General features: G+C 50.4%; 3 protein-coding genes across 3 annotated transcripts; 2 read left to right on the forward strand and 1 right to left on the reverse strand.

Annotated features, from left to right (window-relative positions):
* The first annotated feature begins 2,863 nt into the window (after positions 1 to 2,863).
* LOC100905824 (AP-1 complex subunit gamma-1) lies at positions 2,864 to 7,766 on the forward strand. Its single transcript, XM_018639329.1, has 13 exons — positions 2,864 to 3,183; positions 3,780 to 3,896; positions 4,017 to 4,584; positions 4,728 to 5,056; positions 5,152 to 5,449; positions 5,557 to 5,723; positions 5,835 to 5,897; positions 5,999 to 6,134; positions 6,221 to 6,286; positions 6,396 to 6,603; positions 6,702 to 6,997; positions 7,083 to 7,152; positions 7,302 to 7,766. Exons 1-13 carry the CDS (start codon positions 2,996 to 2,998, stop codon positions 7,439 to 7,441), a joined length of 2,646 nt encoding a protein of 881 aa, XP_018494845.1. The 5' UTR covers positions 2,864 to 2,995; the 3' UTR covers positions 7,442 to 7,766.
* Positions 7,767 to 8,601: 835 nt separating this feature from the next.
* On the reverse strand, positions 8,602 to 13,345 carry LOC100898211 (85/88 kDa calcium-independent phospholipase A2). Its single transcript, XM_018639327.1, has 13 exons — positions 12,889 to 13,345; positions 12,085 to 12,289; positions 11,772 to 11,987; positions 11,494 to 11,674; positions 11,167 to 11,339; positions 10,983 to 11,070; positions 10,593 to 10,856; positions 10,179 to 10,446; positions 9,840 to 10,079; positions 9,594 to 9,744; positions 9,190 to 9,448; positions 8,921 to 9,091; positions 8,602 to 8,835 (listed from the first exon to the last, which is right to left on the reverse strand). The coding sequence occupies exons 1-13, from the start codon at positions 12,920 to 12,922 to the stop codon at positions 8,602 to 8,604; spliced, it is 2,484 nt and encodes an 827-aa protein (XP_018494843.1). The 5' UTR covers positions 12,923 to 13,345.
* Positions 13,346 to 17,702: 4,357 nt separating this feature from the next.
* LOC100906265 (uncharacterized) lies at positions 17,703 to 20,766 on the forward strand. The gene is made up of 5 exons (XM_003742832.2): positions 17,703 to 17,894; positions 18,201 to 18,346; positions 18,572 to 18,659; positions 18,747 to 19,289; positions 19,439 to 20,766. Exons 1-5 carry the CDS (start codon positions 17,880 to 17,882, stop codon positions 20,162 to 20,164), a joined length of 1,518 nt encoding a protein of 505 aa, XP_003742880.2. The 5' UTR covers positions 17,703 to 17,879; the 3' UTR covers positions 20,165 to 20,766.
* The last annotated feature ends 1,223 nt before the right edge of the window (positions 20,767 to 21,989 follow it).

Here is a 21,989-nt window from a genome sequence, read left to right on the forward strand (position 1 = left end):
GAGTGCGTGGAAGGGAATCTGAATGCCTGATCCGTACGGAGCCCGCATTCGCGGACGGAGGTCGTGCTGGTGGCTGATCGCGGATCTTTTTCCCAGATCCCTAGCCCAAGCTCGCCGCCGCTGAGGATTGAAAGGAGGGTAGGCAGGCTCTGTGTTGATGAGCGAGAGCGCGATGGAATACAACCTGAGGAGTTCAAAAAAAATTGTTCCCGCTGTCGGTTCGCCAAATGGACTCCGATGACGTCGACGGATGCGACCAAGCACCGCGCCGAATACGGAGCGATGACGATTCTACTGACGAATGAAGTTGTGCTAGCAAAGGGAATGGACAGTCTTGACGTGGACGACCTGTGCTGGCGTTCTAGTGATGTACATAAGTTATCTTCTAGAAATCTGACAGATTCGCGGACCCCGATGGATGCATTGATTGATCGAGTGACTGCATGCGTGAACGGAGGGGCGAAAGATTTATTGGTCGATTGTCCGATGGGTCAAGAACGAATGTATGGGGGAAGAGAAAGCGGGGGCTCTTAACGGTTTATACCAAAAGCATCTTCTCGGAGAACGTTGTTTTCACGGAAACTGGAGTAATAAAAGCTTTAAATCAAGTTGGATGGGTCGTTCCATCGGAACGGCTCGGTCGCCCGTACCCTCATAACTGGAAGTACATTTCGTCATCGAGCTCAATAAATGGGGATTTTATGATTGCATTTACGAATTTTGCGCTGTTTCATGCATACCCGGAAGCATTCTGTCGAAGGTCAAAAAATCAGTGGTATTGATTAAGATGGTTTGTCGATCGATCCTGCCCTCAGATGCACGCACCCCGTCAGGCGGGTTGATCATTTCGTATCTTCAGGGGATAGAATTTGTCCATCTTAGAAGCTTGCGATCGGCGAAGCCGAGAGCGCAGGAATACAATCGAGAGTAGGTGTGAAGTCGCTTCGAGCGAAAGGTATACGAGTGCCCGCGAGAGCAACATTAGTTCTTTGAGGACATCCTGCGCATCGTAGACGACGGCGCAGACATAATACACCAGCTGGAAACCGAAGCGTTCGTTTTCACATGCCGCAAAAGGAGGATCGGGTCGATGGTTAAAAGGGGCGACCACTCCGGGAGCGTTCAAGCCGTCAGTGGTCGTGTGTCATATTTCATTTATGGATCCCGAACCTTGATCGATAAGACCGAGATCCACAGCTCATGGAATCGGAGGTCGAACTTCATTGGCGATTTCTTCAAAGCGATTAAATGCGTGAGCAGGATAGCCGACGCCCCGATGGCAAGCATCATGGAAACGTATTTGTGTATCGGTGCTACCGATATCGTAGCGTAGAGCGCGATTTCGTCCATGAGCGCCGGGATCTGCGCGGAAACACGGCAAATAAAGCACGAGGAGCGTTGCCAGAAAAGCCAGACCTTCTACTGTCCTTCCTCACCGAAACTAAAGACAAGTGCAGAGCTCCGTAAACATGTAGACATGCGTGAATGAACGAAGATATGGTCAGATCCGTATCCCGTTTGACGAGAACGTCCGTCACGGCGCTGATAAATGGATTATTCGCCACATCGAAGAAATCATTTTTGAGCAACGAAACTATGAGCATCGTTTTCTCCTGAGCCGACTACACCCGTCGAATTGCTCACTCGTTAGATCCTGCTCGTTGCTCGCCTGTCACCTTTCCTCAAGGCGAGAGCGAAACCTGCTCATGTCAGTCGATCCATGAGAACTAAGTTCCAGTCGACTGAGAACTAATCTGGTCGATGGGTGATCGCATTGCCCCAAGAGCGTATGTATGGGGGAAGAGAAAGCGGGGGCTCTTAACGGTTTATACCAAAAGCATCTTCTCGGAAAACGTTGTTTTCACGGAAACTGGAGTAATAAAAGCTTTAAATCAAGTTGGATGGGTCGTTCCATCGGAACGGCTCGGTCGCCCGTACCCTCATAACTGGAAGTACATTTCGTCATCGAGCTCAATAAATGGGGATTTTATGATTGCATTTACGAATTTTGCGCTCTTTCATGCATACCCGGAAACATTCTGTCGAAGGTCAAAAAATCAGTGGTATTGATTAAGATGGTTTGTCGATCGATCCTGCCCTCAGATGCACGCACCCCGTCAGGCGGGTTGATCATTTCGTATCTTCAGGGGATAGAATTTGTCCATCTTAGAAGCTTGCGATCGGCGAAGCCGAGAGCGCAGGAATACAATCGAGAGTAGGTGTGAAGTCGCTTCGAGCGAAGGTATACGAGTGCCCGCGAGAGCAACATTAGTTCTTTGTGGACATCCTGCGCATCGTAGACGACGGCGCAGACATAATACACCAGCTGGAAACCGAAGCGTACGTTTTCACATGCCGAAAAGGAGGATCGGGTCGATGGTTAAAAGGGGCGACCACTCCGGGAGCGTGCCTCGTCCGGCACTCGGGGGGGAGGGGGGTGACATGAGACATCGCGAGATATTTCACGCATCAGCGAGCATGTTTTGAGCCCGAATCAATCTATTGCTCCACGGCAGTGAATATCTGTTTTACTTTCGCGAACCTGGCATCTGTGAAGGTGGTCTAGGCGGCGACAGCTCGGCCGGCGCCCCCGGCAGCTCTCCGCGCGACGATGATGTTGCCTGCGTTGCTGGCGGCTCAGTTCTTAGCAGCCGTCAAACAAACCGCTCGGCAGTTAGCGGTAGAACTTGGCAGCAGGTTGTGACTAGCAGACTACCTTTTTTCTAAAATAATTCAGACTTTCGTGGGTGGTGGATATCGGAGGTGCCGTTTTATCGCTGCTCGCTCACCACCAGCTTGCCCTCCTGGCCGTTCGTCGACGGATCCTGCCTGTCGACAGCTCGAAGTAGAGGGTCGAGCGTGGAAGTATCTGTTCTCCGCCACACAACAAAGATCAACTGGAGACATACTTTGACGTGTTGCCTCGAGCGACAACCTTGTGACCGCCGTCTCGACTTCGTGGTGCATGAGAACGTGAATTTCCGTTCCGTTCAGGATGGATATTCAACAAACCATTCTCTCCGGCGTCAACCGGATCACCCAGTCCATGCAGAGCCCCATGCGACTTCGAGATCTCATCCGACAAATCCGTGCAGCGAGAACGGCGGCTGATGAGAGAGCCGTGGTTCAGAAAGAATGTGCCTACATTCGGAGTACCTTCCGCGAAGATGACAGTTTATGGAGGTGTGTAAAAATCGTGCGACGCAGCCTATTCAAGTTCAGTAGCTTTTTCGGGGCTGACTATCGTTCAAGCTGTTTGAGACGACATGACAGACGGATATTTTTCCCTGCATCGAGATGCTGTCGTCTTAGCGCATTCGGTGGTCGTTCTGAGAATGCGATCCTTAGCATTTTTGGCTCGGGGTCGGTCAACTCGCTTGGCCCTCCTGCCGGCATAGGAGGCAGAGAGAACTCCCTCATGGTTCTCGTCCGGCTCGCTTATTTGTTTCCTGTAAGGTCGATCGGATCCTTCCTGGACTCCGCACGAGATCTTTCGACTTCTTCCGCCTGCAGCATTCAGCGTTGCGGCAGAGTTTCGACGTTCTCAGTGGACGTAATTGAATCGGACAAGATTAGCTGACGCAGGCCGACTCCCTCACGACGCACTCTAATTCAGAGTGTTCTCTCAGAGCCGACGGAAGCGGTTGTCAGTAGTCGCCGTCATAGTCGTGGGCCAGCGGCGATCTTCTGATGGCAGCCTACTTGTTCGGTTTCCTTGATCGAACAATCGATGCTAAGATGGCTGAGACGCGAGTATCCCAACGAATTCTCTATTCCAGATGCCGGAACGTCGCAAAGCTTCTGTACATTCACATGCTCGGATATCCTGCTCATTTCGGACAGCTAGAATGCCTCAAACTCATCGCCTCACCGAGGTTCACCGATAAAAGAATAGGGTCAGTCTCATGCGAGACAAAGATTCGCGACAGGCTTTTCCACTGCGTAGATATCGCCGAAGAGAAATCCCATCAAGGCTCGATCTAGCTTTTTTCACCAGGAACCTAAACTGTTTCCAGATATCTCGGTGCGATGCTTCTGCTCGATGAACGGCAAGACGTTCATCTCCTGGTGACGAATTCGTTGAAGAACGACCTCAACTCCCCGACACAGTTCGTTGTCGGGCTCGCCCTGTGTACCTTGGCAAGCATCTGCTCACCGGAAATGTCTCGAGATCTCGCTGGCGAGGTTGAACGGATCCTGAAAACTTCATCGAATCCGTATGTCAAGAAGAAGGCAGCTCTGGCCGCATTTCGGATAATCAGACGGGTTCCCGAGCTGATGGAAATGTTCATACCCGCGACAAGATCTCTTCTATCGGAGAAGAATCACGGCATACTGATCACGGCGATCGTTCTCGTGCACGAAATGTGCGAGCGATCGCCGGACACCCTAAGCTATTTCCGTAAATCCGTGCCGCAACTCGTGCGAATCCTGAAGAACCTCATCCTCAGCGGCTATTCGCCTGAGCACGACGTATGCGGAGTCTCGGATCCTTTCCTTCAGGTGAAGATATTGCGGCTCTTGCGGTTGCTCGGCAGGAACGACGTTGAATGCTCCGAGGCAATGAACGACATCCTCGCTCAGGTAGAGTTCTACTCAATACGGAGAATCAGATTCGCCTCTAAGGTCGGGAAGAGCTCCTGACCTCCGTCGAGAGGAATCCCTTCAACCATCATGTCCGTTCATACGTATCGATATAAACATTCGAGCACGATCATTTCCTCCAGGTGGCTACCAATACCGAGACCGCGAAAAACGTCGGTAACGCCATCCTTTACGAGGCGGTACTGACGATAATGGACATAAAGTCCGAGTCTGGTCTGAGAGTTCTGGGCGTCAACATTCTTGGCCGATTCTTGTTGAATACCGACAAGAATATCAGATACGTCGCTCTCACGACACTGTATAGGACCGTGCAGGCCGACTACCAGGCAGTTCAGCGACATAAGAATACGATTGTGGACTGCTTGAAAGACCCGGACGTGTCGATCCGGAGGAGAGCTCTTGACCTTTGCTTCGCTCTCATCAATTCACAGAATATCGAATTCATGACCAGGTGAGTTGCGTATTCGTCGAAGCGACCCATCTCGCAGCTCTCAAACTATACGTGGCGAGAACTGAAGGATTCGAATAAATTACCGATGCTTTCAGGGAATTGCTGGTCTTCTTGGCGACGGCCGAACCAGAGTTTGCTCAAAGCTGCTCGTGCAATTTATTCTTAGCGGCTGAAGCTTACGCACCGACGAAGCGCTGGCACGTCGAAACGATGATCAAGGCGCTGACTCTGGCCGGAAACCATGTGAATGACGATATCGTCGGCTCTCTTATACAGCTCCTGAGCGCATGTCAGGAAAACTCTCTGTACGCTTTTGCCGTGCGGAGACTCTGGTGGGAGATGTCAAGAATCGATCCGCCAAGTGAAGTCAGCGCCTATCAGCCCTTGTGCCAGGTTGGACTCCCGAATCAGAATATCGTCCCGTTGCTCCCTGCATCTCATGCTGAGCATAAGACCCCTGTGCGGCCCGACACTGACTAACTTCCGGCGAATGATTTCAGGTGGCATGTTGGACTATCGGTGAATTCGGGGACCTTCTGCTACAGTCAGCAGAAAATATGGAGCTTGGCGAAGGTCTGAAAGACTTCCAACCCGTCAAGGAATCGGATGTCATCGGTTTCTTCGAGCAATGGCTACTTTTCAACACCCAGTTAAACGTTGCCACGAGGTATTACCGGAGACCAGGCTTTGACTCGAGTTCTTGAATGAAAGAGCCCGGAATGGTGCTCTCCCTCCGGTTCAGAGTTCCAATCACTAGAACGATTTTACGACTTTATAGATCGTACGCGCTCCTGTCCATGGAAAAGCTTAGCGTCCGCTTCTCCCAAGAGAGCACCAATCGGTAATTATCCAAGGGAACTCCTCCGCCGCTCCTGGATTGAGTGTGATTGGGATGAATAATGCCTCCCGTGATCTATGGAAATATGGAACAATTCATTACAGAATCAAGTGCGCCATCGACTCGCTGTCTTCTAGCGTGCACATAGAACTACAACAGCGGGCGTCCGAATTCGCCGCATTGTTCTCTCGACACGACACGTTGAGACCTGCTCTGCTCGAGCGAATGCCTCCCATGGAGGTAATCACGGAAACTGATCATGTGAATGTTCGGTGCGTGACGAATCAAAGTTTTCGCAAGCGTTAAAACTCTATTTTCTGGCCCAGGTGAAAACTCTGATAAAAGCTCAGCCACCTCAAGCACAAGAGGGACTCGTCGGGAATCATAAGCAGGTGAGCCAGCCGCGAATCTCATCGAAGCTATCGTTGTCAGTCGATAAAGCAGCGAAACACGGTCACAGGGTACCTACATACGGATCCAATCACAATTTCGATCTTTCAGGTGGAGATCACGACAGCTAATCTGAACAACAACGGAGATGGTGTTGGAGTGGACAATCTCCTCGATTTGTTGGTCGGAGGGGATGACGTCATCGATATGCCCCCACGGGCGACTCAAGTACCTCAAGCAGCGACGGACAACAAAATTATTTCAAACAGTAATAACAATACAGGAGATGCTCTCTTCGATCTTTTGGGAGACCTGGCCGGTGAGTGGCGAAGCTAATCATTCCGACTGAAGCCTGACACAGCGAGAGTCCCCCATCGTCGAGAGGATGGAGCACTCATAAGGCCCAATGTTCCTCAGGTATCGACTCATTATCGACGCCAGTTCCCCCTTCATCCGCGCCCGTAGCTTTCTTGGGGGACAGCTTGATCATCTCAGACGATACGCAGAACCCTAAGAACTCCATATCAGCATTGGTGAACTCGGCAACACCGAAATCTTCCACGGCTCCCATGCAAACGATTCCCGCAATGGACGTCGATGGGCTCCATATTACGATGGATTACCCTCAGAAAGTTCCTGTCGGACAACAGGTCACGTTCGTCGTTCACATGAAAAATGTCGGAGGCGTCAGCATATCCGACGTTCTCTTCCAGGTGGGTATCCTGCGACGTGAGCGCCGATTACCTCGCGGAAACTCGATCGAGGAAAGACTAATTCCGTTTCATCTGTTCCTTCCAGGTGGCTGTACCGAAAAGCTTCCAGCTCGAAATGCTCCCACCGAGTGGAAACACACTTCAACCAAATCTAGGTGAGTAGATAATGATGGGACGAATAGCGACTCGGTTTCCTTTCCCGCCCTCAACTTGCCCGGGGCTCACCGGTGGACGACACAAGCGAATGAAGGAGCTTTTGCCTCGGCCTCAATCCCAAAATCATTCCGGTCCCCTAATTTCTCAGGTCGGATCGAGCAAATTGTGAAAGTTTCGCCTCCAGCCAGTCAAACCAAGCTGAGAATGCGATTGCGTTTGAGCTATACCAAAGGTGAAGAAAAAACCGTACAACAGGGAGAAGTCAATGCGTTCCCAGGTCTCTGGTAGAGCGACCTCGGAAGCTCAACGTGTACTCGAGGATTCTCCTTGAGCGGTCTCCTTTATCGTTAGTGCATGAGTTTGTATCATTGGTGGAGCGAATGTAAAGAGAGGATGGAGGAAGTCTTTTCGAATGATACTTCCCACCGGCAAGCCCTCATTGTGACGGTGTGGGTACAATCGGCTGATTTTGGGGAATCGATGTTTAACATAACTTGTTGCTTCACGGAATGGACGAATTATGGGGAGTCCGTCGTGGTCGAGTCTGTTTCGAACCAACTCTTATCAGGAACTAGCAGTAAGGTCCTAGGAATAAACACGGCAATCAGCTCCACAGAAGAGACTCCGCTTAGGTTTTCTTTTCATTATTATTGGATGTTCATTCTCCGAGCTGTGCGGTGAGCTCGTTGGAGTTTCTTCGAACGACGTCAAAGATCATAAGGAATCTAAGATATCTATGAAGAATAATTTATTGTTTGACAGTTCCATGGTGGGGACAATTATCCACATTGTGAATCGCCAGGACTCGAATGATGCAGAATAAACAAACGGAATCCGAGATATCGTCATGATTTGTTGCAAGCTCTATCCGGTCGCGTACACCCGGAACCCTCTCGGATCATGAGGGAGTCTCCTCTTCCTTTCCACCATTATCATTGATTCTCATCCTTCTCATTCAATGAAGATTCAAACGTGTGGACAAATATAAGTCAGTCAGATCTTTTATTTGCTCTTCAACAAGGCGAGTCAGCGTTTATGACGACTCATATAAAACATCATCTACCGGTGCAAATTGACATGAGGCCCCATGATGTGTTTTTCGGAATGATAAGGGTCCGGCGTGAACGTTTGAGTGATGCCTGGGCGACGGAAATCGAGTTGCCGTGTGCATACCCCTCTGATCGATTTAAAACTTTGGTTGATGCATAAGCCGACCTCAAGGAAATTCTGGGAAGCGCTCCCAGGTCTCACTCCATTCCCCCGAAGGGAGTTGTCGGGTAATAAAGCAGAGCTGATCAGAATATCGAGCTGGAATTCTCCCCAATTACTATTCCTTCTTTGAGGTGCCCGTTCCCCAAGAGGAGAAGAAAATTTTGCAGCCGCAACAACAACTCCGAGCCCCAACAGACCAAATGGAAACCCTTTCATTCAGAGGACGCTCCGATAACTTATTTCGTTGGTTTCCCCTCGTCGCGCAATAGCTCAGCGATCATGGACATCTCATCCGGAAATTGTTTAAAGCAAGCCATCGTCTCCCACAGAATTTTGGCGATGACCCTGTTGTCGCTCTCATTCACCGGTATATTTTGTGACAAAACAGGCTGTAAACGAGCATACGGCACCCCGATTCCATAGCACCAAGCCCTGGCACGATCAACGTGACGTCCGTCGGGTTCTGCGATCTGGGGGGAGAATGAGAGACACATTAGATATTTCGAATCGGTTGCTCTGACTGCGAGATAGTTCCTCATGCGTGAGGGAACTCACTTGTTCCACAGCGAATTTCATAAGATGCCCCACGGAATAAGCAACTTTGGCTGCTCCGAAAAGTCCAGGATCCAGCTGGAGAGCATCAATCGTCCCAACGGTTGCCGTGGGGCGCATGCCGCCGCCAACTGAGAGTACGATGTCAACATCGTAACACTCAGAGGGTTTATCCTTCAAAGAGGAATGGTTTCTGGTGATAGCTCTGGATGCCAGACGCCATGCCGGACTCGACTCGAGAGGTTAGGGTGATCTTCTGCCCGAGAACTCACCTTCATCGCGGCGTTGTATTCGGTGATTTCGGTGATCAAGTCCAGGGTAGGATTGTTCGATATGATCGCACCGTCGAGATACTGTTTGTAAGGCTTGAAGAATGTCGGAGCAGCGCCCGTCGCTCTAGCTGCAGACCATACGAATTCGTCATCTGGAGCTTCAGGCTTCTTTTCCAACAAAGATCTGGGTTTGACATAGTTCCGGAACAGCTTCAGTCGAGTCGGCCAGACTTCGGCGTTGACCGCTGTCACCGCGAACCTGCGAAATTCTTGCTGATCGAAACTCTCCAGTACACACTCACAGACTCCTCATAGGAGAGGAATACTTCATTCATCGAGCTTGAGCGTCTCCGCACGTAAGGCTCATTTGGGCACGGCTCCGGATTCGGAGAACGGCGGCTTACCTGGGACTTTTGATGTCAGAGAACTTCGTCTCGCCTCCGAATGACTGCTTGAAGAATTCTTCAAGGCCCTCCGTATTGTACGGCCGTGGTCCGACGATGAACTTCTCTTTTAGACGGAAAGCGGTTCGAAAGGCTACGTCCAAGCTGTGGCCTGGATGTAAAGGGCTCGAGATTACCACTCGAGTTCCTGACATCTCGCTGTATCGCTCGTGACATGCGAATGCTTGGCGACCGTGCATCACTCACCGCAGGCGAGACAACACGTCGAGATACCTCCAGCACTGGTTCCGATAACCCAGTCGACACAGCTGAAGATCGGTTGCCCTACGACTTCCTCGAGACATTTCAGTGTTCTCAGCGTTACCAAGCCTTTGACACCGCCGCCATCGACAGACAATGCCCGGCATCGTTTGCCTTTGTACAGACCTTTGCGTTTCCGTTCCAGAGTCTCTTTCAAAATATCCGCGCTCAGCGCTTCATCGAAGACTGAAACAAAATTCGGAAAAACTCAGGATGGTACTCTCGCTGTCAACCGTGTCAGAGCATCTTGGTCGAGCCAAGGGCACAAACACCGGAGCCACGTACTTTTCATGCGATCTTTGCAAAAGTCCTGAGGAGGCACGCCGTCGAAGCTCCCGTCGGGACTACATCCTTCAGTGCATAGAGGGCTTCTCTTCGCACACCGCTTGGCACCTACCGCGTGAAGGACGAATAACAGCTGATCTAAGCGTGGGTTGTGCGTATTGGAAGCCATCACAGCAGCAATGTGTCTTGGGGTGTCTCCGGCGGTATTGACACTGTTGAGATCAGCACCGAACGCAAGAAGAATCTGAACGATGGAGAGCCCGTCATGCTGAAGGGAAATATGATGCATCAGTCTTTTGGACCGCTCACCTATTGAGCTCCTCGGGGGACAAAGCCCCCAAACGGATTGGGCCCTGCGGCCGGAACTCCCTCCTAGCACGACATCAACTCAAGACTTCGACCTCTCGCACCAACCTTCTGTCGTCCGTAATTCTTCTGCTCGACTTTCTGTTTGAAAAGCATCCATGCGTCTTGCGGCTTCGGTACCCTCGCGGATCGCACAGCGACGTGCAGAGGTGTATCCCCGCCGCAGCCTCGCGCATTGACATTTGCGCCTTCGATCAATAGCCAGATCAAAGACTCCAGGCGTCGCTTCGAAGCCATCACGTGTAGAGCGGTGTCCCCACAGGAGTTCCTCGCATTCAAGTCGCATCCGATGTCGATCATGAGCTCCAGAGACTGCAACGAGGCAACTCTCGTCAATCGCCGAGTACCACTGTATTATTCGATCCGAAGCACACTTCCCTCCCAGTCGATTGTTTGGCGATCTCATGAGAGACGTTCCACCCGAGAATTTTCGCTTACCGCTCGCGATTTCACCCAATGCAACGGAGTTCCGCCTTTCCTCATTTGGCGTTCACTGAAAAATCCCAGATCTCTGTCTCCCACGACCCTGAGGAGGAAGAGAAACGCTCAAGACTCAGAACGGAGAATGAGCTCCAATGCCCGAACATCGGGAGCTTTTCAGAAGAAATGCGAGTCCCATTACCGTCCTTCCGTGGTACAGGTGCTGAACGAGGCCGAATTCACGTCCGCGCCCTGCTTCAGCAGTGTCTCTACGCAAGCACTCAAGCCGGCCATGCACGCGGCTTGCAGGGGAGTCTCGCCGTAGAGATTCCTCTGGTTGATTCCTGTGGCAGCACCCGGCGCTCTGCAGATCATCTGCAACGAGGCGAAAACGTGAGGTGTAGGTCTAGCGATCGAGTTCATAGATCTCCCATGCTGCAGTCCTCGATCGATCGAAGGATCGGAAATTTCCCAACGAGGATCTCTAGCCCCCGGGAACATCGAGCGCCAACGTGCACTCCATACTGACCTCTAGGAATGACTTTGTCTCTGTTTTTATAGCGTAGTGGAACGGCGAATTTTCGCGATTGTCGACGACATCAACTCTAGCTCCTTGATCGAGAAGCGCCTGTAGTGCAGGTGCATTTTGCAGCTCTAACGCTAGGTGCAGCGGTGTCTTGCCTGTGATTTCACATTTCGTATCGAGATACCTGGAAGACCGTAGATATGATCAGCGAGGCCCAAACAACCTCGACATTCATCGTCAGAAGAGATCATGACGGCACGCAGGATGACGAATCGGCTTACTTAGTCACAGACGGGCTCCTCAGAATATCCAAAAGATTCAATGCGACTGCTATGTGCGCCACGGACCACGAAGGATTCTCCAAAGCGCAATTACTGTAGTTTCGGAAAAGTTCTTTACTCGGGAACGACTCGTGGATCTCCAGCAGCTGCGGGAGTTTTTCGCGTAACAGTGCGAACTGCTGCTGAGCTTCGCTATTGTCTACGAATCGTCGGAGGCTGTTCGGAGGCAAGACATCAGCTTAGGATAGCCTGTTCCGGGAGCTTCTGAGCTCATCATTCGTAAAGGAGCGTATTCGACCGCGACCAAGCTCACCTAACACCATAATCTTTGTTCTTCACGTTTCTCACGATGAGGTCAAATCTGGAGAGGGGCTTTTCATCTTTTATTTTATTGTTATTCTCTCGTTGAGGTTCCGGGAGTTCGTAGAGAACTATGTCCTCCGTAGCATCGTTCACTTTGCATTCTTTGTAGCAGGTGAAGCGGACTTCTCGCACTTCTCGAGGATCGTCACTGCTTCCTGTAATATGATCTTAGCGATAAAATCCTACGCATGCGGCTCTTCCATAACAATCGTGATTAACGACCGTCCAAATTTCGAGGTTCCTTTGAGAATGAGTCCTCGGCGTCAACTCTCCGTCATGATGATGTAAGAGCGCGCTCGCATCTATGCATAGGCATGCTTGGGATGGAAATCAGGACTCGAATGGCATCGTTCGCAATGGTGAATAATTCAAGAAAAATACGAAAACAGAACGATCGAATTACTAAATTCCGTCCGTGATTAGTCTCGTCGAGCCGCCCCAGTGGGAACAGAGTTTGGCATTACAGCTGCACTCGTATTCAATGAGACTCAGCTCTCAGCTCTATCAAGCTATCACGGTCCCATTGTTTATCAAAAAGATCGTGTAGAACGTGAGCCGAGCGAACCGAGCCCAGAAATCTGATTCGATCCGATCGGCAGAGCAAAACAAGCAATGTCGACTGTGCCAGACTCTGGCACAGAGAGCCTTCCGCGTGTTTCTGATTCCGACTCAGGAGATATATCTATTATACAGACCCAGCGGCGAATTAGCCACGAGCTCGGATCGCCTCAGAACCCTATTCCATGAAACTCACCAGCGTAGAAGCTCAAAATTTTTTGCAGAGCCATTCTATCACTTGAACGGATTGAGCTCCCCGACTGCAACTCGCGTGACAGTCCAGAGGTACAACTTCGTCAGCTGAGATCTTCCCCGAAAGTCGTGATTCACCCTCACAAGACGTCCGAGCAAGGAGGACCATCCTTCACCTAATCCGTACGATTCGAAAGCTGTGGTCACTCGAAGTCATCTCGCTATTCTACTCTGACCGGAGACCAATAAAATCCAACTCGGTCCGTTCACAGCTCCGTTGAGCTACTTCCTCTCATTCAGCGAATCCGTGATCGAGAGTTTCTCGAAACTCTACTGCTTGACTAACTCTGGTCTTCAGATCCTCACAGAATAGCGCAGGCCGTAGCCGCTTACGCTGTTCTTCTCCCGTTCCAGAGAAACGCTACACCACACCACACACCAGCCATACAGCCTGTTGTCACCGCAGCAGCTAGCGCTGGTGATGGTGGTGCTACTGCCGCCGCTCCGGGTGGCGATGGAAAGTCTCTCGTGGTGTTGCTGCTGCTGCCTGCCGACGCACAGAGCGACCGCTCCCTTCGCAGCGACGATCAAGAGCACCTAGACGGAAGCGGCAAGCGCGGACCGAACTCATCGGTGAAACGTTGAACATTTTGAGGGCGAACGGATTGAATCACTCCATCGTCTGGTTCAAGTCATTGAGATCGTTAGCCGGGAACTTTGCGGCGCTCGACTACACAATCGGGGAACCGCGCACATTGGATTCCTGATTTGGGGCTGCGTGCCTGAAATTTCCGTGCAGGAGCTCGCGATCATTACGCCATTCATCGCTTGCGCTGTCTGAGGCCATGAGGAATCTCGAAAAGGCGAGAAAGCCCTTTATGCTGATGGCTTACGGAATTTCTGGGAAGGTTCCATTTGCGATAAGTGAATCACCCACATGACTCCATCCAATACGCCCCGGGGATCGCGACGTAATCCAGAGCCTGAATACGCTCAATGCACACCGTCAGCGGAAAAAGGCGGAGGAGCATCCTCACGCGAAAATCTAGGTGGTGATTCCGAAATCTCTGACTCCTTCGTGGATTTCTCAAGCTTACCTGCAGTATTGGAGCACCGAGAATGCGAAACCGGGAAACGACACTTCATTTAGAATATGATTCCTCGATCTGGTCGGCACCATTGATTGGTGAAATCACTAAACGTTGGATAATATTCATCGAGAAACACTCGATTTTGTTGTTTTCTCTATGTTGATGCGCGTTGAGAGTTGAGAGCTGGCGGCTGGCAGCCATAAACGATGGAATCATCTCGAGTTTGCCAAATCCCGAAATATGCTGGAAAATATCTGAATTCGCGGATCGGGGCCCCATCAGGAAACCTATTGGTCATGTGCAAAGTCTTGGCCCGCGATAGGTAGCCTAAATCTCGCCGCTCAGATTTGATCAGGGTTCACGCTGAACTATGGCGCAGCCGTCACTGTCACACATCAAGTTAGCGCCGAATCATGTACGACTCCGGATCGCGACGCGCGGCCCTAAGCAGAAGGGTTATGGGAAATAAATGATAATATCGATACATCTCGTGTGCGTTGGACTTCGATCACGGTCTCCGATATAATATTCGATTATCAACTACGTCAAGGACGCACCGAAGGAAGCGGGATTCCTTGGATATCTACACCGATTTCCAATCCGATTTATCGATAAGATCGAGCCTGGTACGATATACTTGTACCAGATCTGGAGACTCATATCGCCAGAAACTCGTAATCAGCCCCCGTCACGGTGATCCTCGCGGAGGGAAGCAATTTTATCGACGATAAGGCATCCGGAGTAATCCATATCCTCCAATCATCTCGGCGTTATCTTGAGCAATCTGCGATTCGGTGCTCGAGCCCGCAGCATTGTTCGAGACTTCTCAGCGGAATACTGCAGAGCGAGCACAATTATTCATCTTTCATCTTCTGCGCAAGGCTATCGTCTCACTCCTGCGGGAAGGAAGCAGATCCTTCTTCCACACGCCTCTGCGGTCGATATCCTCACCCTTCGAGATATCGCTGTATCATTCCACCGCGAGACCATTGAAGTACATTTGGCCCGGAAAACGCGATGCAAATCAGAAGGAACTGCCCGTGCGTATTTGTGTCTGGCGAAATTCCGGTTGTGAGTTATGAGGCGCAATCATTTAAAGTTCCATCGAGGAAATTTTTTTTCATGGAACAGTCGGTGCTTCCCTTGAGCTCTGCTGATTCCCCGATTACGGACAGGCGGAATCGAGCAGCTCAAGTTTAAGTTTTTCGCTCAGTGTCTCGCGAAATCTGACATGAGCGTCCTCCTTAGTCAGGGCATATTTTCCACAGGAAATTTTCAAAGCGAAGCACCAGCTTCTGGAGCTTCCTCTGGGGAATGTGCTCACCAATCGCTCTATCTCAACATTGAGGTCTTTGAAATGAGTATCGATCGTTCTCCTGAGAATAGCGTCGACGGAGCCGACGGACTCCTCGACCCAAAAGCTGTAGTGTAGACCATACTCCAACGGATATTTGATCTGACGCTCCACTCTCAAGATGGATGTTCCGGCTTCGACGCACGGGTCTCGGGCCGCGAAATTGTCTCCGTCTGTAGAGCTCGACAGGGACTCAGGCTTGCCGGAATAGGCGAAAGTGTGCAACAAAGCTCCAGAGCTGTTGAAGGATTTGTTCAAGCTTCTATAGCCCACTCTCCTGTAATCCGCATTGAAAGGCTTCACTTCGACGAGAACAAATCCCCCGTGAGCGGCCATCTCGGTAACTTTCCAAGTGTCGTCGAATCGCCGGTCCTGGTCGAGTGGCGTTCCGCCTTGGCCACGGCACAGAGCGACATCAACGACACCTGCCGCGGAGATATCTATTAGGATACGACGCAAGAGGTGGCCTGAGCGAAAACTTTGGAAGTAGAATGAACGAGAGAACAATTGGAAGGTCGTACCATTCTGAAGGTCAAGAACGGCCTGGCAAGCGATGAAGAAATCTCTAAGGAGTTCACGGTTCCGCTCGATTCTCATTTTTCCACCGACGTGAGGGAAATTGAAAACTATTCGCTGGAAAGGATGGTTCCGGCGCAGGATTTTCTGCACGTTCTTCAAGCTGCGAGCATCCACGTCGAGACATACTTCGATACCTGCGAAGTAGATGACAGATTCCAATACATCGGGAATTCCGCTTGAGGAATAAAACTTTCCACATGAACGAGGGATAGATTCTGCAGGGTGGAATTTCGCTCCGATCAACCTCGGAGATGGGCGCGACTGATTCCTGATCCTACTAAATTCGTTCTGCTTTTTAAGTGTATTCGCAGATCCATCACGAAGTAGGACACTTAGCGATCAGAACACGGTCAAACACGCCGCTGGAAATGAGGACCCAATGCTTTTTCGTGCTTCGCTTCGTTCTAAAAAGGTATGATTAGGCATCCTCAGCATTGTCTGAAGGCTAGTGGTCCGGAGGATCCAATCTGTAGAACACCATGAGTGTTTTCCAGTTCTCGGATAGTGTCGTGAGGAAAGTTCCCCGCTACCCTACTTTTCTCCATTGGTATACCAACGGGTTCTAGGAATTTCAAAGTGCAGCTGAAAACGGAAATTAACCTTTCTGACGCAGCAACTCAACATTTTTCTCCGTTTCTCCGCAGTTGGGGTTCAGCCTCTCGAAACAGGATGCGACGAAATCAGTCGTGGTCTCGGATAGACTCACGGAATATGAAAAGTTCCCCTCCCCCACCAGAAGACATGACATGATTCTCCGCCAAACATGCAGGCTTATCTTCTCAAATAGTCAAACGTCGGCGCTGCATGGGAGACCCCCTGCCTAAGGAGGACAACTTGCTAGCGACAAGACGAGAGTCTTGGCAGGCGTAACGACGAGTGCGAGAGCGAGAAGAGTTCCCAAGAGCTTCAACAAGAATAGAGGGGACGAATCGGGGGAGAGTAGCTGCTCATCCGGAGTTCTCGGTTTACACTCGATAGTCAAACACCGATTATGGTTGGTACCGGAGCACGCATCATGTCTCGAGAGATAATGATGATGATGATGATGATGATTTATGCTGGGCTCGAGACGTTGGCAAGGGCTCGTCGATTGCAGGGAGTCGATGTCGCTCGGTTCTAGGTCTTGAACTCCTCATTTATCAATTACGAGTTCATAGGCTTTTCCGAGAATCAGCTAACATGCAATCGCAGTGCGGTTCCGGCAGATCAGTATACTCTTAGCGGCATACTCTGACTTTCCAGCTTGCCTTCTCAATATCGTGCCCGCAACCGCTATTGTCGGCAAGCGGGCCTAGAGAGTTGAGAATAATATAGGACCCTCTTCCGCAATGGATCTCCAGATGGCGCATCTTCCTCGATTCGTAAAAGAGAGGCTGACGATGCGTTCGCGTTGGTTTCTCCAGATCCAGAATAACATCGACTCCTTCAATCAAATCGAACCTCATTGCTCACACGCGAGCTCGTCAACCGGTGCGTCTGGGGAGTCGGTGTTCCAATATGGAAATATTCAGGAAGTCTCTGCCATGTATATGCATTTAATTCACTCATCGCGTAATTCAAGATCTTATACTTGGGAGAAGAAGCGTCCTCGCTCCTCAGCGGTTCTGAACTCGACGGGAGTGGATCGTGGATATACCTAAAACGGCCTCCGTTCCGTGAAGACGGCGCGTCGGGTAGGAAGGATGGCTCGACTCATTTGAAGGATCATTCCCCGTGGAACCCGAATCATGATCCTGATTTCCGATTCGGGTGTTGTACATGCGTCAAAGTCGCTCCGACCGTTTGTGTACCGTCGAGATTCGGCACGAATGTGTGCACGCTTCGCATTTGCTACATGCACATGCGGAACGAAGCTCAACAGAAATCGCCGAGCCTGCATCGTAATCATCCCAGAGGTCACTGTGGCGGCATAAGTTCCGAGTGAACGGCTGAGATTTGACTTCTTCGGATTAACCCCATCCCCTTCGTTAAATGGAGGCAGAAAAGGTGAGATCCCCCCCGAATCGCGAGAATTCGAGAAACCCCACATTGAAGGGTCTGGACCTCCCAGCAGTCGGAAGCAAATTGTTCCCCATGAAGCCGACCCGTCCGGCTCGGATCCCTCCGTCCTTTTCGAATGTTATCGGCTATGCAGATTCTCCAAGAGAGACTCGCGGAACAGCTGCGAGTGGATCTCCCGTCGCTGACGAAATTTCGCCATTTTCCATTTCCTCTGATCATTGTAATCTGCGAACGCTAGGCTTTGCTCGCGTCTCGCGTCTCTAGGGACTGAGGCGTCACTTATCCTTACAGCAGTGTCGAGATGGTGAACCCTGCAAAGGCGTTATCAAGAAGCTCTTTCCGTCGAAACGATATGGATTTGCCGTATGCGAATGCGATAAACACACTGGAGAAGCACATTTCAATTACTCGGATCTCGACATATTGGAAGCAGAGAGGTGAGAGCGCAGAATCCTTCAAGTCACCCAACCTTCTCCCTTATCTGAGTTGACCGCTTCCCGACTCCGCTGCCCAATAGCTCCATTTCGGGAACCTCACCCGAGAGCTTTCTCAGTGGATCTATCATGGAGGCTGAACGAATTACGGAGGACCTACAGGATTACTATTTCACCTATGTCGTCTGGAATAGCGGTCCGTATGAAAGAAAAATCTCAATTTTCAAGGGCGTGCTTGGTTGTTGGATGGCGGATAGAGTTCCACGTCATCGAGCAGCACAAGAAAACAGATCACTGCGACTATCGCGCTATTCAAGTGAGTTCCGAATTCCACAACGGTTGAAATCGAGTTCCGTTCTTTCTCATTGACATTTACTCCGATGAGCAACAATTTTTCTTTCAGGTGAAGCCTGTCGACGTGATGGTGGTTCAGTGTGAGGTCACCGAAGTGTGGGAGAATGAAATAGCGCTCCTAACCTGTCGGGAATTGACGGGGAAGATCATCTACGTTACTAGAAATAAATATAATGGGAAATTCGAGGTTGAAGCCGTGACCAGACGGGATACATGCCGAGCCGCCGTGACCTGGGAGCAGATGAAACAGAAAAAGACGTTCGCTCTCCATTGTAGTCAAGACACTGTCTCCCCGACCACTGGCTCGCCGTTCAGACACAAATTTAAAACACCTGAAAAACGGTCGCGCCGAAACGACACTCCTAGTTTCTCCGACACATTGCATACGACCGGAGCGACGACCGCATCGTCGGGCTTCGGAGACGAACTATTTGGCGAACAATCAGGTGCCGAGAATTGTCTGGCAAGCGTCGATGAACAACAGCCCAGGACTTTCGGAGCTCCCGCGCTGCGGGTATTGCGAACCTCAACGCCAAAGATCGAGAGAGCGGCGCAAGCTTTCGAGGGAAGCCGGTTTTCGACGTCCGCCAGGGTGAGTCATCGGCTGCCAGCGCTATTCCGTTCGCATTCATGTATATATATCTCGTAACATTCATTCAACTGATGTCTATAATGTCGAGGAAAAGACGCATCCCGCAATCCGGACAAGAGATATAAGTTCGTACCTCTGACGGGTTTCAGGCTTCACCGCAGTCAGCGCAAGCCCACAACATCAGCCGAGCCAACAGCACCGGGAGCATTTGCGGATCAGGATCTTCCAGCCAGCCTTTCAGTACGAAGTTCCACAACAGCAATTGCCTGTTGAGCACAGAGGGTCAAGGTTGTAACAATGGTTGCCATCATGGAACTGACGCGGGTAGCGGTAATTCATTGCTTCGACCCGGCGAGTTTTCGATGAGAGAGGGACGTTCTATCGGCTTGCGTCGGAACTTGAATCGGGAATTCGACAGATGTCGCGACGATGCTTCTGAGGTGCGAAGAACTCACGTGTCCCCATCGAAGAACCAGGTTTTCATGGATTCTTCGGCGATGATGTCGATGCTCAGCTTGGGTGAACAGAATAATGTCGGAATAGTGCCCGGAACGACGCCCCCAAAAGACCAGGGGGGTTACTTCCAGGAGTCTGTTTTCGGTCTCTACGACCCGAACCGCACGAACGGTGAGATGGAAATGTATCGTAATTCAACTGCCAATCAATCTGCAAGCAGACCATCTTGGGAATCTTCGCGAGAAAGTTTCTTCCCCTCGAGTTTCGATCAGTCACAAGGCAACACCGAGGCCTGCCGAGCCCGGTGTCAGGAAAACGAGAGCGGTAAATTCTTCAGGTCTCCCTCCAATCTCGCCTTCTTCGGTGAGCCGAGCTTGGCTCCGGCGACGGATTTTGTCGACATGAATATTTCTCGATAATATCATGCTTGAGGGATATTCCTGTTGTCTCCCGATCAGCATCCTAAATAACATGCAACTGTTCATAATCTATGTGCTGAATCCATACAACAGGAATCCCGTTCATCGATATGCGAGTGACCTGCACTGTGAGCCATAGATCCATAGTTGACGACAGTTTTAAAGGAGATAATATATATATACGCTCACATGCTCAAGATTATTCCCAGTCGCTCACTTACGCCCCCCCCCCTGAAAATCGTGACGCAGCCACCAGAGGGTGGACCCCCGATGTTCATAGTTTGCGGCAGTTAGATAGAAGATAAGCAGATCCATGTACAAATAAGAGAGAAGCTGGACCGCTTCATTTACCCCGTCAAATGAAGTTCGACTCCAAGGAACAAAGAAAGAACTGATCGAGTTTCGATTCGAATATTAGTCGGAGGACACCTGATGAACCGACAAAGAGATATTCGCTAATCGCCAAACTGAGTTATTGACTTCGCTCGACTATGCTACAGTGTACGCGATCGTATCGGCCGTCACGGTTCATGGGCAGAAGCGAAATTATTGAATTCCATTATGCTGACTATTTCCTAATATAAACTTTGACGCTAAGCCTTCTCCACTGCGGTGCAATATTCTTGAGTTCTCCGCTCCATTTATAGTCAGAGATTTTCGGGTTGGTCGGGTTGAGCCGATTGATCGCGCTAACCTACTTCCATAGGCCCGTCCGAAGCTTCAGAGTTTCCGAAAATTATAGTGGTCTCGCACATTGACGGTTCCCTTAAACTTTCCCCGAACCCCATCACTTGGAGTACTGCCGAAATTGCGTTAAAGATGTTCACCTATGTATCATAGATCGACTGACTGACTCTCTGGACCATTGATGTCGCTTATTTATATTTTCACGCTTTTCCATCGCTGTTGTGGTCTTCGGTTTGTACGTTGTCTCATTGATTAGCGGTCTTCACCTCATTTCTTCTGAACGATAACCGGACGAACGGCGCCCATGACCAAGGTGGAAATATTCTGTCGAAGGAAATTGTGCACTTCAAGATTGAGAATTCTTCGGAAGCTTTACTTGAATTTTTAGCACGATCAACCGTGGAGGAATGTCATCTTACCTTGGAATATAAATACAAATTCATCCTCAACTATCGGCGATCATTTGATTGTGGAGTCCTTACATTGGGTTCATCGCCAAGTCGATAGTGCCCATCGTGGCTTGTTCGATGAGCCTCAAAACACAAGACGATCGGGAGCGAGGTAAGTTGAGAGCAGATCGCTCGCTCATTCACGCGCCGGGATCCCGCGCGGACAAGATGCGAGCTCTCTTCACCTGCGTCACTAGACACACAGCGTACAAGGTGCTCCGGTCTGACCGCACAAACGGTCCCATTGATTGGGTATATTGTTGAACTTGTTTCCGTAAGACGATTGTCTCGGATGATTCATCATTAGGGCTAGGCGTTTGTGGCGGACTTTTTTCGGGAATATCGCGGACCTGTGGTGGATCTCCCCAGCAAAAATCGCGGACTTATGGCGGATGCTTTGTCGACGGATCGCGCTAACTCGGGAAAAAGACAAGGGCAGCTTCATAGCTCCGAACAAGCAAAACGAAAGCTCATGCTTATGTTTGTCTGCTGTCGTCAATTACCTTGCGCAACCTAGGAGGCTTGAAGCTAGGACCAGAACTCACATTTCGTCACTGTTATGATTAAGCATATTGTACATGCTAAGATTCTTACTTTTTATACTACGTCTATCATCTCGAAGAACAGTCGCGCATTTCCTGAAAGATCTCTCCGCCGAAACACTGTTGCCGGGTTCACTCAGACAAGTC

The sequence above is a fragment of the Galendromus occidentalis genome, unplaced genomic scaffold, assembly GCF_000255335.2.
Source record: "Galendromus occidentalis unplaced genomic scaffold, Mocc_1.1 scf7180000077431, whole genome shotgun sequence".
NCBI lineage: Eukaryota > Metazoa > Arthropoda > Arachnida > Mesostigmata > Phytoseiidae > Galendromus > Galendromus occidentalis.